Source organism: Harmonia axyridis, chromosome 1 (genome assembly GCF_914767665.1).
Source record: "Harmonia axyridis chromosome 1, icHarAxyr1.1, whole genome shotgun sequence".
NCBI lineage: Eukaryota > Metazoa > Arthropoda > Insecta > Coleoptera > Coccinellidae > Harmonia > Harmonia axyridis.
Genome location: NC_059501.1, coordinates 37,298,124 through 37,316,038, shown reverse-complemented (window position 1 = coordinate 37,316,038; position 17,915 = coordinate 37,298,124). Strand labels below are relative to the sequence as shown.

General features: G+C 33.4%; 1 protein-coding gene across 1 annotated transcript in view; it reads right to left on the bottom strand.

Moving 5' to 3' along the window:
• The window catches only part of LOC123676793, a 118,988-nt gene that overhangs the window by 76,771 nt on the left and 24,302 nt on the right, over positions 1-17,915 (bottom strand). Inside the window, exons 2-3 of the mRNA XM_045613015.1 lie at positions 8,687-8,835; positions 5,717-5,872 (exon numbers count right to left, since the gene is read on the bottom strand). Coding sequence (XP_045468971.1) covers positions 5,717-5,872; positions 8,687-8,804 — 274 coding nt within the window. The 5' untranslated portion in view covers positions 8,805-8,835. The remainder of the gene's footprint in view (positions 1-5,716; positions 5,873-8,686; positions 8,836-17,915) is intronic.

The window sequence follows — 17,915 nt, the reverse complement described above, 5'->3', positions numbered from 1 at the left end:
TTTCGACCGGACAGTCCGGTTTTTTTCATGTTTGTCCGTTCGAAAAAATCTGGGTAAACCGGACAGAAGATTGTCCGGTTTTTAAATTTCGCGCAATATCTGGCGCGACCGCGCAATATCTAGCGCAACCGCGTGACAACCAATAGTATTGTTTGTAGTTACGTAGATAGATATTGCGCATGTCAATGTTATGGGAAATCTATGGACTGACGAAAGAAATCGTCTCGACGTAAACACTGTAAAATATGAATTGTGTGTTTATGTCAATATAAATGCTAGTTGCACGGAATTTAAGGATGCCATGTCAAGCAATAAATCTCTGTTGAAAGCAGTCTCGTCAAATGCTAAGTATATAAAGAAGTAGACTGTAAGCTTTTCGTAATTTTTTGTTATATTTTGTAATTTGTAATATGAACTAATAAAAAAATAAAAATTTGTCCGGTTTTTTCCTCATATACATCTGGCAACCCTACCTGTACGTCATTCTGGACTAAAAAAAATAATTCACCAGGCTTTTCTAGTTAAAAAAGGTATACCTCATTCAAGTTGCTAGGGGCAAACGTTTCAGAGAAAAACGCATTTAAAGCCAAATCCAAACAACAATTACATAGTATACCACTTCTACTTATTAGTGGGCAATAGAAAATCCGCATGCATTTCGCCTTAGAAATTTTCAAAATGAATTTAAATTAAATATTTGAATAGGAATAATTTCATGGAAGGATTTCGAAGCAGTCAAAACATATTAAAGAAAACGGGAATTATTTTTTCAACTTTAACACCCTGTATCTCGGAAACGAAGCATTTCCGGACCCATGTTCATAGGAACTTTTTTGCTTGAAATGATGTGATCCATCACCCATTTCAGTTTGTCGGAAACAAATCAGAACACCCTGTATATTATAGGCTTATAGCATTTCATAGAGTATTCACAATAATATTTATCAGCTCCGCATATTGGTTCTTTTGAAAATATCCATAATTATTACCTGGAGAAATCTATGCAAATGTTAATCATTGAAAATTATTAATTGGTGTGTCTTAAAATTTTCACTTTTTATATTTTAGCAAATATTTTCACAAAATCGATATTTTCCCATTATGAAACAGCTGAAACATATCTTCTTATTTAATTTGTTCATAAAGCACCTGCTATGATTTTGATTTCAATTCGATGCTATACAGAGAGTTACAAAAAAATATTTCTTAGTCGAATTTTTCGAACGTCCTATTTTTCCTCCCCCAATGGTAGAGGTGTTCACGAAGATTTGTAAGAGAAATATTTCAGGGTCTGCGCAATAGAACGGAGACATTTGTCAATAACTTGAAAAATGAATTAGTAATAAAAAAAAATCGATTGAAGTAATGACTTAGCGGTATGGGGTTTTGAGCGCCAATTGCTCCCTTGGGGACCATGGTTTATCATGATGTCATTGTTGTCAGTTAGTTTATTTATATGAAGGGTTGTGTTAACTTTATTACAAGTTTCTGGAGAACTGTGCCTATTTAAATTCTGGAAATTTAGATTTTGACATTATTCAATCTTCTGACTCTGATGAGCAAGAATCAGCATGCCTACCAAAAACGAAGATCTACAAGTTCTGCATTGCTCCTGTTCGAGTTCAGTAAAAGGGTCCTGGATGCACTGGAATGCTGAGATTAAGTAGCTGTGTTCATGCTTGACATATCGAGAGTATTTGAAACGGTTAACCTTGATATCCTTCTCCTTGGAAGTTGAGGCATAAGAGGATGATTTAGATCATCGTATCAAGCAGGACTCAGTAGTAAGTTCTGCAGTTTGATGACCGACAAGATCGGTCAACTTACAGTAATCTGCTTCTGGGTGTACCTCAGGGTAGCATATTAGGATAACCTCTATTTTCATCTATATAAATGATTTCTGTGAAAAAAAATCAAACCATTTTGCATGTCTGCAGCGAAAAAATATCGTCTGAATTTGTAGAAAGGCTGCACGGTTATATTATCAATTATACTCAACACGATTGAGAAAAAAGACTAAGAAAATATCGATCGTTCTTTTTCAAGCCTTTCAAAGAATTTGCGCGGATTACCAATCTAATTTTTATCCAGCAACTGGTATCCAATGGAATATTTTTAGGGATCATTTGTCATCTTGCATTCTCTTAACACGTCCATCCAAGTTGGTTGCTTGTTTTCATGTCCTTCTGCCACTGATCGATTCGTTTAGTTTCATTTCTATCTTTGTCTAGTCTTGATCGTCTACAGTTTTTTCTTGGGAAGTACATTTTGCCATTAATGTTTTCTTATTTATTCGTAACACGTCCCATGATAATCATATCAAAACTGATAAAATTAGAATTTCCAGAACACCCCGTATATACCAGTAGCAATTATATAGAACTACAAGGCAAAGTGTTCAGTAAGTATGTATGATTTAAATCATGCTTATAGAATTTATGTTATCGGCGTCCTAAACGTAAGGTAAATTGGCTATCAATTCATTTCATAACAGTCATTTTATTTCAGCTAAATATATAATAGCAATGGTATCCCAACACTTCCGTAGATCGATCTGATCATTTTACGCTACACCTGAAAGCGGGCATTCTCCGAATGATCGTACTGGAAGATGAAAATTACAAGGATTATAATGTATATGCGCAATAAATTACTGATAATCACTGAACTATATCAGAATAGCTCGATAGAAAAATTATGCTGTAAGTAGCATAACTTCCTGCTTCGAGCTGATGTGGGTACGCATCTGCAAAATTCACTAGAGCCAACGCTAGTTTTCAAACAATAGAACAAGACGCTTGCTATAGTAAAGTTATACTGTGAGTGCAGTATGAATGGTTGAATGATATGATTTATTTTACGGTACCAAACTGGTACTAATTAATATTCTATACATGTTGGGAGTGACACTTTTTTTCCTCCTTTTTGCTTATTGCACAAAATTTTCACTTCCACTATCAAACATAAACCCAAATTTTTTCACGAAATTTAACATCAACCTTCAACCCATGGTTTTAGAACTAATTTCAATTGAAGACAAAGCTACAACTGATTTGTACATTTTGCCTGATAATATGTATTGTGTATTAAATTTTATAATAATCTACCCAAAAATGTACTAGACATAGTTGATATTAGGAAATTCAAGAAAAATCTCACAGACTTGATTATAAATATAGAACCCTACTCTATTTCTTTGAGTTATTGTGATATAGATTCTAGGATGTAGTTTGAAATTTTTTTTTCTGTTATTGTCGGTTTTCCATTTCTTTGTTTATTTGTGTGCAGGATTCAGGGAATAAAGCTATTGTTATTGTTATCCGAAATTTTAGATATAATGGGAAAATAAAAGTTTTCTGAACACATATCCTAAGTCAGAAATTCCTGATCTATCTTAGTTTTCGAAATATGTATCTATCCCAAAGTTTCATAATACAATAACCTGCAATCCAACATCTCATGGAAAGACATAAAGAAAACTACCGAAATAATTTTCATGGGGAAACGAGAAAGTCTTAACAATTTTTCCTTCCAAGGAGCAGTCGTTAACGAAGATTTTTGAAAAAAATTATTTCAGGATTTACACAAAAGAATTGAAATATTTTTCAGCCATACTTCGAAAAATGATAAAGAATAAAAAAAACGGATGAAGCACTAACTTGGCATGAAAAGCTTTTAGCATATCGTCCATTTATTCGTCTTTGGAGGGCACATAGCTGTTCAGGGTGTCCTAAATCGATGTTCACTGACAGCATTTCTATTTTAGAATATCAAGATATCAGTAAGCAGATCCTAGATATCTTGAATATTTTTCAAGTTACAAGACGTTTTTGAAAAACCATTTTTTCAAATATATCTTATTTTCGGTTTGAGATACCTACATATCTCAATATTCAAAAATGTTTTATTTCAGTAATTTTCTGAGTAATTTTGTCTGATCATTGAAATTAGTTACCATTTAAGGGGAAAGTTGATGTTTTTTGAGTGGGACACCTAAATTTTAGTCTCAGATTTGTAAAATATCCCCAATTTTTGAAAACTTCATGAGGTTTTTCTATTTCTTTCTCGGACATTTTATATCAAATATTTTTAATTATTACGTGATATAATCAGCCTAGTATATCATCATAACCAACTGACATAATTCATTCAAACAACACAGAATTTGATTGATCCAACGGACAATCTTCACCTCCAGAATCTAAATATCATGTTATAATAGATATTTCCTCTAATCATGAACATTATATGATTATAATTAAACACTAGACGAATTATGTCTCGAATTAAATGAAAAATATTTATACATAATATACATATAAAATGTCCCACTTCAAACTTCAGAACTTCGAAACAGATGAAATTTTTGAAAAATGGGATGATTTTTGATGAGTCAGTGGCTAAAAACTTATATTGATAAAAAAATTGTGTCCCATTCGAAAAACATATAGTTTTTCAATGGTAACCAGTTTGTATTCTATTATTAGAAAAAAGTACTAAAAATAGCGATTTGAAATATCTCAAACAGAAGCAAAGCAAAATCGGAATATTTAAAACAGTAATTTTTGCAAGAACGTTCTAAAATCGTTTCAATCACTAGATACAATAAATGATTATAAAAGCTCACATTTCTGTAGCAAGGATAAAATGACAGTTACAGTCATAAAGGTTATAAATAAAATTATAATAAACCTCTGTATCTTAAGATTATCGAGTGTTTTAGTTCCGTTAGAGGAAAATTGTTATTAATAATGCATTAAAAAAATTGATTATCTACATTATGCGTGAATTTGATTCATCCTGAAAAATGAACTCGGATTGTTGAATTTTTATAATTTTTATTTCTTCTTTAATATTCCTCATAAGAATCCAAAGCATTCGGAATAATAATAAATATTGGTTTCAGTATAACAAATTAAATAATCAAACCTTCGAATGTAATATAGGTGGATATCTGTTCCAGAAAATTTCACATTCATTTCAAAGTTTTCAGAAATTTATCATTCAGAAATTTCAAGTAGATTTATTGTCAATAATATTTTTATCTTCACGATGACAAAGTCGTCCTCTATAATCACACTTTTACACTTGTCCATTATGTGACTTTATATTGTTGATGAAAATATATATGAAATTATAAATAATTCAATTCAAATTTCAGATGGAACTCGAAATATCGAATTATTGATGAAAATATCTATTAAGTAATAAATAGTTTATTTCAAATTCTGCATTGCAGATAGAATTTCAAGTGTCAAGGAGCCGGAAATGTAGTAAGTTAAAAATTACCGAATTTGTGGAAAGAAGAATCCTGGATTTTGCACAATAACAAATTTATGACTTAAATCTCAACAAATCTTTTTGACCTTCTGACAAAAATCAAATTATACCTTCAAGTGAACGACGATAAAAAACATAAAAGAGAATTGGGAAGAAAATGCGAAAGTTGATTCCAAAAAATGCAATTATAAAATATTTGTTTCATTGGATTATGCTTGACCTCAGTTCATTTTGAAATGACTTGATTGCAGTTGTCCTGTAGATTATTTCTAATAACTTATATCATTATAGATCGTATTAAAAAAATTAAATACAGGTGTTCAAGACCACTAAGAAGAGAATGCTTTAAAATTAAAATAGTTAGTACACTCAAATTGACAGGAAGCTCTAAATAAGTCGTTAACCCTAACACGAAGAAAACTATTCTGCAACTTACCTTGAATGTCATCCACGCAAATATTGAGATCTTCTCTGAATGCTGGTAAATAACTATGGCACTGGCATGTACATCCCTTGTTATCACTCTTGTCAAAACTTCCTGTACCACTTGTGAGACCGATACAAAAATCATCGTTGCACACATGATTGGGATCTGTAAACGATAATTCATTGTCAGTGTGTTTGCTTCCGTTCAGAAAATTGTAATTGATTCTATAGGTAATTTGTAGAAAAGTGCCTTAGGATCCGAATATCTCAAAGCGATATCTATCTGATCAGAGAGGCTCAAGGAGAAGAATATATTATGAAGTTGCTTCTCCATATAAACTGGGAGATCAATTATTCAATGTTACAATTGAATAATGGCAAATGAGCTGAGAGCAGGACTTCCCGATCTGGATAATGAATGAAGAAATACTCGAGGAATTTCAGAAGCATGATTTTATCACATACGAAATTTTAATATCTGTTCAATGTATCATAGTTGAATAAGATTATGTTGATTCAATTTAGATTACTGCCATGATTTAATATGACAATTTTTGATCTCGCAATTCGAAATATATCCTAATAAAATGCGCTTTAGACTATTGTGAACAACTTTGATGACATTTCTGTTTGTCGGTCTGTGTCGTCAAATCCTTGTAACGGCCTTAACTTCTACAATTCTCAACCGATTATAATCTTAATATCTGTTTTAGGTCGTAGATGGTCTTATACATATTTGATATTGACTACACCTGAATGTCACGTATTCTGTTGGTAAGATTTCGATGAAATTTTGTATTCGGTTTGGTTCGAAGTACAACGAAGAGTAAATTCAATTTAGTTGCAACAAATAAGGTTTAGTATAGTGCCACACCGTGCAATGATACTTAGCACTTAAAATAATTGGATATGGAATAAAATAATATCAAATTATTAGTATAAATTAACTATGAAATGAAACTCAAATGTAACACTCAGTTATTCATTTTTCTGAAACAAAAAATCATTTCAATAACAAAATAATAGAATATTTTTCTTCATTGAGCTGTTTGTCAAGAATAATGCTATAATATAAATGCTTCTTATTTTTCGTTTAACATTTATAGATCGTTGAGTATAGTCTTTATCATCTTCGAAAATGAGAAATTTCATTCTGCTGATTAGTTTGTCGAAAATGTCTCAATACCATTAACAATGCAAGCAAGTTCAAAACGTGAAATTTCCTCTATTTCCATATTATCTAACGTTTGGCTCGTCCGATTTGGATTCAATTTGTTAAATAGATTTGCATTGGGTCAGAATTTATTCCATAAGAGTTTGAACTGTGTCGCCTTGTTAATGCACAAAAGTGAAATTCCTGGAGTCATAATATTTCACATTTTAATTGTCCAATTTTTTTAAAAATGCGATTTTAAAGATGCGATTTGCGCGCCTTAAAATTGATACTTCTCATGAGATCGATTATTGAAATAACGCACTTTAGAATGCTGATTTTAGGATCGAAGGACGAAAAAGCTTAGAGCCACACCCATTGACAGGGAATTTTGGAACTACCAATCAACCTCCTGTCATCAATTGGGAATCTCGCCCAAAAAGTCGTCCATTCCCGCTTGGTCAATATCATGAGGCTAAAGAATATCCTCCTAGTTTAGATTCCGTTCCAAATATTTCACCACAAATCAGATTCTCAGAAACGTGAAATATGCATCGACAATTTGTTTCAATATTTCTAAGGCTTTCGACACCGTATATCTCGAGGATCTCGTTTTCGAACTTCAAGAGAATCGAATGTGCCCCTTTCGATGTATCAACTCATCCGTTACTTTCTTCAAAATCGCTCCTTCACAGCAAAAAACTCCAAAAGACTCTCTGACCCAAGAGATCTCGAAGTTGGAGTCCCCCAAGTTAGTGTGTTGTCTCCTCTTCTATATTCAATATACAAAAGCGACATCTCCAAGTATGACCAAACTTTTGTAGCCATATACGCAGAAGACACTGCTATAATGGCTAGACCAAAAATCCCCCGATGGCAGCTAAAAATACCTTCAGGATGACTCGAAGCATCTGGAAGAATTGTGCAGTAAATGGTCAAATCATTCAACCAAGTCCAAAATTAAAGACAAGATATCCCCTGGGATCCCAAGTAAAATACTTGGGAAATATCTTGGATAAGAACCTCTTCAACCAGCACCAAGACTTTGCCGTCCAAAAGGGTGAAAGGCTGCTTGCAATTGTCTTCGCTCCAGTCTCGTCACAGCATTCAGAACAAACTTATCTTGAATGAAACCATTGTCCACCCCACTCTGCATCTTCTGCTTCAACCTGTTGAGCTTTCGCACCATCCACAACAAAGTTTAATAAGTATAAATCATTCAGAATACATTTCTCAAGACCACCTCCAACACGCCTTAGATTGCTCGCGATACCCAACTCTGTCGTGGAAAATTTCTTCAAATGTGAGGTTCACTCACTGTTGAAGAAATTTCTTCATGAAATCGCTCTCAAAACTCTTGGGAAGGCGATAAAACACCCAACCAATCAATCAGAGAATCCCTTGACTACGACGAATTTTCCACCAGATACAAGCGTCCAAAGCTTGGACTTCAAATCAAGTCTTGAATTGTGCACTAATCTCCCCAAAAGGACCGTTCTGCCTATGTATCCTTTGTAAAAGCCTCTCGAAAGGTGATAGGCAATCCCCATTTCAGCTACTCAACCTCTTCCAGATCAGTATAAAGGAGTCTCACACTGTTCGATTTTTGATTAGGTAGTTCGTCCATGCAGATTTACCCTGCATCAACAAAAGAAGAGAATTTTGCTGTTGTTTTATCTGCTTCAGGTAACACTAATTACAAGCTGAATGTTCGCAAAGAATCAATTATCAACTATGATATAAAATTGTTCTGAGCGAAAATTCAGAATTTTTTGGATTGATTCAGTTACATACTAATAATGAATAGAAAAAATTTAAAATACCTACTTGGAAGGGTGATAAGATCTCCATTATTTTGCCGTGTAATGGTAAGAGGTGGGAAAGGTGTCTGCGAAAATCCTGCCACGATACCAATCCATGCCAATGCAAACACCTTCAGAGACATCTCTTGGTTACCTCAGATGTGGTTACATTTTCTGAAAAAAAAATACATATTAGTTTTCAAATTTTAAAACCTAAACTGATATAACGTTAAAAGATAATTCGAAACGTGAATATATAATGTTTATCTGAAAAGATATACTCTATGATTTTCTCAATGAAAGAAGATTCGATATGGCTGGAATGACAGAGCACCGATTGAGCTCGGATCAATTGACCGCAGTTCATATACCTCAATACAAAGGGGCTAGCGGTTATTGCCGCAGAGAAAACATACATTGTGGTTGTTGAATCCTGGTAAGAAAGAACATGATGTGGATTATGTTGACATTATGGAAAAAGTTTCTGAGGAAGTCAATACGAAAACAGTTTTCATTTGCGTTTATATAACTCAAAAGGCACTGCATAAGTTGCAGAATAAAAATCACCGAAATACCGTTTTTCTGGGAGACTTCATGTCGACTTTCTTTTACATAGAGAGTCATAGCAAAAACAGCATCATTAACATCGCGAGATCCTCTAGCTTGTAATCCGCTGCGATGTTCCCTCAAGACTCAAGAGTGACCAGTTTTTCAAGGACCTGCATTGATAACATCTTGATTATCTGAGTCCTAGGGGAATTGAAAGTTGTGTGATCCCCATACAATTGTCAGACAATAATAAAGCTCAGGTTCTTAATATTTCAAGGTTCAAGCCTTCCAGAGCCTCAAACGAATCTCCATGAATCCATTAGAGTAATAAACAACGAATATAATGTATTATTTATAGTTTCAACCAAATATTGCAGGATATCTGCTGAAATGTTGAGAACTGCAAGACTGAGGTGGTGTATTCAGGCTTCCATAAACGTTTCCTGGAAATCCAAAATATTTATTTCCAAAAAAATAAATAAAAGATATTGATGATCCGCAGCTCCATCAGTTGAAATACTTTTGATATGCTGAGAAGGAATCAGAATTGGCAAACTGAAAACACATTACTTGGACCAAAAAGCAGGAAGAGAATTCAGGACGTAGAAACAGAGCCAGTATTGTATGGGATATAATAAACTCTTAAATAATATCTAGAAATGAAAATTTCATAAAATATATTATTAAATTAATTCTTTGCAAACGTGGAGCTCCCAACAGAACAGAAAGATTCTAAGAAGTCGACAGATGATAGTGACCAATGAAAGTGACTCAATGTACCTTTTCAATGCAAATGAAAAAGTAATAATTCAAATAATGAAAAATATGAAAACTAAAGGTTTTGTTGATATATCAGTTGTTTTTCCTAACAATCTGTATTGAAAATATAGCTCTCCCATCAAGTCACATTCTTGATAATTATTTTTCTGAAGGTAAGTACCCCCCTAAAGAAATGAAAACCTCGAGGATCATACCTGTACATAAGAAAGGTGTCATAAATTATGGTCGAATTGAAAAAGTATTCTTTCAACAAAGATTTCCTACCTTTTCATCTTAACAAATCATTTTTTGTTCATGTACTGGAGTTCACGAAATAAACACTAGTTGAGAAAGTTGCAGACTTTTTCAAATCCAATTTTCTAACAAAAAATTATACCAGTGATATTCTTGATCCTTTTATATCAAAATTATTTTTTGAAGCCATGAACCATGTCCATAATCATAATTTTTTTAATGATGCAATATCCTTCAATTTGTTGGTATTGGTTTCTTTAACACCGTAATTTTTTAATTATTAATGAGAAACTTCTAATTAGGGATTACCATATTTGGTTTAATAAGAAGATAGGTACGGTTACAAAAATGGAGCCAGTATAAAATTGGGCAGAAAATTGAAAATTCTCTACCTGATAGGTGATGATACGAAGAACATATATGGCGAAAATATACTCTTTATAAAAGATAAGGATAACGTCAAATTTAAAGTAAAATACACAATATGAAAGAACTAATTGAATTCGGCATTTCAGAGTTCGAATGACATCGACCTGTGCTCATGATAACACACAAATATCCAATTAAAAAGCTACAACTTAAGTACTGCCTGATTTGGTACATATATTTTCTGATCTACTATGGTAAAGTAATAAAAATTTATGGTATCGAATGCTTTCACGATGAGCAAACGATTTCTCAATTAATGTCAAGTCTCAACTTGCAGCTTTTTAATATGAAAAATGAAATTGTAGTATACACAATTTTCATTTTCACTGCCTAGGACAGTTTCGCCATGAATTTATTGCCTCATATTCTTTGTCTCAATTTTAAGGCCTCTCAAGATGAAAATTTTATCCATGAAAAATATCAAATATAAAGAAGATGTATGCATAACCAAAGGTACTGTTCTGTTTCATTGAAAAAATCATATTTTCCAGATTTCGAAAATGACTTCCACGCAATTATTTATTTGCTAATCGTACTACTTGCAGTTCAATTTCAAATTTTTGAATATTTCTAAGAAATTCATAAAATCACCGTTACAATCGCTGTGTGGCCTTCAGAAAAAGATAAGAATTACTTACTTCATTTTTGAATTGGGGTTAACTATACCTTAAGCTTGATCAGGTCTACAATCAGAGAAATATTGAATGTTTTTTCTGATTTTCTTCTTGAATATTCTCTAGGTCTGGTCAACATGAAACTATGCTTAAAGCTCAAAATTGTTATATTCTATCATATAAATTCAATATATCATTCAGATTGAAATTATAAAGAAAACAAAATTACGAACAATCATATTAACGGAACCTCTAGTCTGATTTTGCTGATTAACGAACTTATACGCGGTATTCAAGATCAGAAATTTTTAAATTTCTAGGTTGTTCTATTCGAGAGTTATCGTGTTTACGGCTCATCGACCGGCATTACAAAATACTGTCATCGAGACGAAATAGAATAACATGTTTTTTTCATGTTTGTAATCTTGTGTAAGTTTATCAGTTTTACAACAAAATCTTGCTCCTCAGATAATTACACATTTTTTCGTTTTCCTATTGATTCCAATTTACATCGATGGTAACTCTTTTCTCAATTTTTTCAGCATTTGTTTTAGTTTATTTGGACCTATGTGTATTTCTGTTCTGATCTGAACAACGAAGAGTTAAATTTCATTTAATATTCAATTGATTATCATTATTGGAAATTATAACTCAAATTTTTTTGAAAAAGTCTTTTTCTGCAGTCCATTTCAAAATAAATCGTTTGATAAATCTTCGCTATGTACTATTCTTTGGTGCAGTTGTTTAGAGATTCTGATCGATGAGATTCGCCTACTCCTTACAGCATTGAATACTAAATTAATTGTAAATAGTTAATTTCAAAAATTCCAATTTACGGTATAATTTCCTGAAGGTAAATAATGCAATTATTATTAGGTACCAACCTGATAGGATAACGTGATATATATTGCTGCAAAGTACCTATGAATTTTCCTAATGAGACATTGCGTGAGCAATTTCGAGAATAGAGGCAGAGTTGCGTTCAATCGATAAAAGCAATCATTAAGGCTCGGTCGTTAAATTTGTAGTATGAGAAAATATTTGCCTTCTAACGCTGAAATGAATTCAGGAGTTTTTGAGCGCACAACAGTGCTTTTTATTTTTTATCAATATTCCATTTGATTTTTTTTTGTTCTGACACCGCTTTCAACACGAACTTTTGCACTGCATTCTCTATAAATAGACGAAATTTTGAATGTGAAGGTTAAGTGACACAACATTTGCTTTTGTTTGAAAAATGGATTAAAATGAGTTTCGTGTATTAATAAAACAATGTTTGAATATGCTATGCAAGCATGGCAATGCTGTGTTATTCAGACAATGCTCCATCGACAAAATTGGTTAGAAGGTGGTAAGGGGTTGTCCATTAATCACGTGATCTTTTTTTAGCATTTTTTAACCCCCCCTCCCCCATTGGTGATACGTAGTGAGGTTTAAGACCACCCCCCCTCCCCCTTCTCAACATCACGTGTATTTTTAGTACCTACAACGAATCTTAAAATTTTCTGAATATTATCTTAATTTAAATACAGGTATAAACTATAATCTTATTTTATTCTGGAATTAAGGACCATAATAAAAATTTCTACACCAGGTTGGAAGTTTTGCGAGTCAAGGTCACTACATATTTGTTTAAAAATCGCGCGTTTGACGAAAAAATAAATACACGAGATATCTTACTACACCCCCCTCCCCCTTGTGTTATTTTCGTGATTTTTATCAAACCCCTCCCCCCCCTTTCAAGCCTCACGTGATAAATGGACAACCCCTAACTGAATTTGAAACGTAGTCGAAGAACCACTGACGATGCTGAACACTCTGCTCGCCAAATTCGGCAGTTGTTTCAGAGAACATAGGCCATTCGGGAACTAGAGGTAACACACTTGCCAGAAAAGGATCACAAACTCCTTTCATCGGCCTGAAACCTTTCTGTGGCATAGACAAATGTACCTACAATGAAGAGTTTCAGGAGAAAGAAAACACCAGAAGAGAAACACTCAGGCGGAATCTTCGTGGTTTGGATCATTCCAAAAAGTTTCTTCGAAACTTTGACACTGCGAGATCCAAGAAGTGTCTGGATCTAAGCAAGAATATACTGCATCTCCACATTGGATTTCTCATAGGGTATTGTCGCATTAAGAAACACCTCATGAAAATGGGTCTAGCAGAAAATGACCAGTGCAGATTCTTTGGGGAGGAGGAAGAAACTCAGAATCACCTGGTGACGGAATGCCTCGCCATCACTAGCCAACGCTTAACAAACTTGTAGCAGTGAGGAATTAGCCTCCTTGTAGTCATCCCAGATATTGGAGTTCATTAGAACTCTAGAACTGGAAGGCGAGCTGTAGATCACGTTATGGGGAGAATAGCTCTGAAGGCGACACAATAGACCAAAGCCGTAGCCAGGGGGGTCCGATGGGATGAAATAGAATCAGGCCCTGTCCGGCCAGGTCGGTGATCGCCAAGGGACTCCGGCTCAAAGGTGACCTCCAGCCCAACAAAACTGAACTAAACAAATTGTTCGAAAATAGTTTTTTTTTAATTATCAAGATCTATTTCAGTATTTTAGAATGACGGTCTCCTACTAAAATGAATTTTAATAAAAACAATAAGCATCCAGCCCAACAAAGTGAATTGTTTTTCTTGTATGGTATTCGTAGCCAAAGAATACAGAGATTGCACATTTATTACTGGACACGATGTTTCGCCAAAACACATTTATAAATCGGTTGAAATTCATGAGAACTCTCAATATCACGAATTCACGGCCAAGGCAGCTCTTCATTGCCTAAGAGGTGGTGATATCGAGAGTCTTCTAGCTGTAAAATGAATCACACTAATTGACTTAGTTTCATTTCTGGGTAAGAGGGGACCTACTCACTTGAATCTCCTGAAAATCCAAATTCTCGAAATTGTCATGATGGTTGCAAACTATGACACCATTTTTCAAAACCATGTCAAACAGTATATTGAAGACAGTGAAACCCACAGACAAAGAAAAATGCTGAATGAAAATTTACAGGAAAATCGACCAAAATACAATAAGGGCAAGGTTCTGTAACGACATTTTCTTCAAAAGCTTCCATGAACAAGTTAATAAAAACGATTGCTTCGATTGAACGCAATATAATTCTGAAAGACCTCCACGATAGCATTATTAACAGCGTGATGGTAGACTCTACCCAAGATGTAGCAGTTATAAACCAATTCGAATAAAAGATCATGAAAGATTTTTTAGAAATTACTGTAGTTGAAGACTCGAGTGTACTTGCATTGTACTTGTACAAGCTCGTAACTTCAAACTTAGCTAAATACGGAATTCTGGCATCAGATATCGTTGCATGTGCATTTGACTGAGTAAATAACATGAAAGGGTGTAACGGTTCACAGGCTCACTTTGAAAATGCAAATAAAAATATAATTTAAACTCACTGTATGGCTCATTATATTAGTTTATTCTAAAAATTGTTTATTTGTATTTGCTGTTCAAAAAGCTAACTTTTGACTTCCTTAAAAATATTCTAAAATTCTTCAAGAGTTCTCAGATGAAAAAATCTAATGTAACTATTACCCACATTTTCTCAATAGTTTTATTTATTTATTCGAGTTACCAGCTATGGCCATTGACACAAATCACATTGCAATCTAATGAGGAGCACTTTGAGCATTTGCGGTAAATTTCACGCATATTGTTTGTTAAAAATATTTTTCCTACAATATAAATTATACGATCAAAAAGAAAACCTCTGTTTCATTTAGTTTTATCGGTACCATAATTCCATGAAAAACACCATGTAATTTTGTGAATATTCACTTTATACACTGTGTCCGCAAAGTATGGAACAAATTCATTTTTAGCCAAACAGACCATTTTAAGAAATAATCCTGAAACACGTCGATTTTTCATTTTAATTTACCGTATTTAAAAATAATAATCTAATATACGGGGTGAATTACTTTCGAGTAATTCCATATTTTTTTAAATGGAACACCCCCATTTCGTTTCAATTTTCCGATTACTCTAGCTGAGCTGATTCCAAAAATGTATCACATATTGATTCCAAGTGGTAATTATTTTATGTGTGCTCATAAAATAACGCGTAACATTCTTCATTAGTTAAATTAATAATATTATCAAAAATATTTATTGTCTAGCGGCAATTGGTTTTGAATTTTAGATTAATAAAAATAAGCTGTTTCCAAACATGTTTGGTACTTGTGGTCTAGCAGACATAATATAAAGGAAATTATTTCTTATCAATTAAAAAAAATCATAGTCGTCTTGTTTTTTGTGAGATTTCATTATTTGTTTATTGCCGCTAGACAATAAGTATTTTTGATAATATTGTTAATTTAACTGATAAAGAATGTTACGCGTTACTTCATGACACACAAAGGTATTGTATTTTTGTCCACCCTGTACCAATTGGAATCAACATGTGATACATTTTTAGAATCAGTTCAGCTAGAGTAATCAGAAAATTGAGACAAAATGGGGTTGTTAAATTAAAAAAAATTAAAATAAAAAATTGACGTGTTTCAGGATTATTTCTTAAAATGGTCTGTTTAGCTAAAAATGAATTTGTTTCATACTTTACGGACACAGTGTAGAACACAAACTGCAGGTTCATACAAATTCGAATCCATGCATACATTTGTGCTACATGACTACCCACTTTCTCTATTCAAATTCTTGATGGGGTTGCAACCCTCTATAGAGGGTTGCTAGTAAAAACAAGTTTTGTATCCCAGATCATGTCCCCCTGTCATCAAAAATCGATCTGTCTGAGCGTTTTCACAAATTCTGATTCGTTATGTAGTTATTGAGGGTGGACACTTTTAGATGAGACACCCTGTTTAATTATGTTAGAAGAGTACACATTTCAAAGAAACTGTTGAAATTCAGAACGTGAGTATTTCATAAAAATTCGATAGGAAATATTATATCAATTTCATTTGAGAGATTTACTGAAGAATATATCGAAAACACCTGTTTAAGAAGAAACTCTCCTTATTACATCAACTCCATCATAACATAACTAAACGTATCCATAGGTCATGGTATTTCCTTCCGAATACTTAAAAAATACCATGCTTCTTCAATCTCACAGATGGAACAGAATAAGCTCCATATTTCGTAGCGGTAAAGGGACACCTGTTGAACGTTCGCTTACAACACAGAGCATCAAATTATGAGTCTGAAGATTCTCCTTGTTTATAGATTGTTCTGTTACATTTGTAATTTCTTCGGTGAGTTGCTGAGTAGGATCATCAGTGATTGAAGAAGTACTCAACTTCGAAGCACCCATTGGCCAGCTGTTTCGCGTCAAGAAGAGCTCGGTAATCGCCACAGAATATTTATACGAACGGGACTTGTAATGTGTAAAGGTTTCTTCGGATTCTTTTCCGCTTAGAATAGTTGGGTAGTCGGATGATTCAATTGATAAGTGAGAGTACAAGTCCGATATTATGTAATTTTTGTTTTACAGTTAGAATGGCTGCCTAAAGATGGGTGGAATAGACGTAACGCAACGCTTGTTCAGGTGAATCGGATTACGATGGTCAGTCACCCATTTAACAATTTCTCGGTGTAATCTTTGCTATGAGCACCTCGGAATCATTTTTCATAATTTCTCCATATGAAATTAATCGACGAAACTCTAGGGCCATAAAAAAGTTTTTTGTATAACTCAAGAAGCATTTCCATCATAGATTGCCATTAAACCAGTTTGGCCATGAATTTATTGTCTCATATTCTTTGTCTCAATTCTAAGGCTTCTCAAGATGAGAATTTTATCCATGAAAAATAATAAATATAAAGAAGATGTATGCATAACCCAGTACGAGTCTGTTTCATTGAAAAAAAAAACATTTTCTTCATCTTCTTTCTTCCAGATTTCGAACAATAATGACTTCCATGAAATTCTTCATTTGCTACAACTTGCAGTTCAATTTCAAATTTTTGAGTATTGTTAAGAAATCCTTAAAATGACTGTTACAATCGCTGATTCGCATTCAGAAAAAGATAAGAATTATTTACTTCATTCTTGAATTGGGGTTAGCTATACCTTTAGCTTCGGGTTTGTAATCACATTGTAATATTCAATATGTTTTTCCTGATATTCTTCTTGAATATTCTCTAGTTCTGGTCAACATGAAACTATGAGTAAGGCTCAAAATTGTTATCTTCCATCATATAAATTCAATATATCATTCGATTGAAAATTACGAACAATCATATTAACGGAACCCCTAGTCTGATTTTGCTGATCAACGAACTTGTACGCAGTATTCGAGATCCCCATTGACCCCATTCAACAATTTTTTTTTTTTTTTCAAACGACTTTATTCTTCAATTAGATACAACAAGGCGACATTTAGCTTGAAGCTACTCTTACATGTAACCTCATCATACCATAACATGTACAACACATCCTTGACCTAGCCGGGATTCGAACCCAGTACCTTCGGCATCACAGCCGTCTCCCAAACCACTGTGCCACCGAAGGTAGATTTCTCTGTGAAATCTTTAAAATGAGCACCTCGGAATCATTTTTCATAATTTCTCTATATGAAACTAATCGACAAAACTCTAGCGCCATGAAAAGCTTTTTGTATAACTCAAGAAGCATTTCCATCATAGATTGC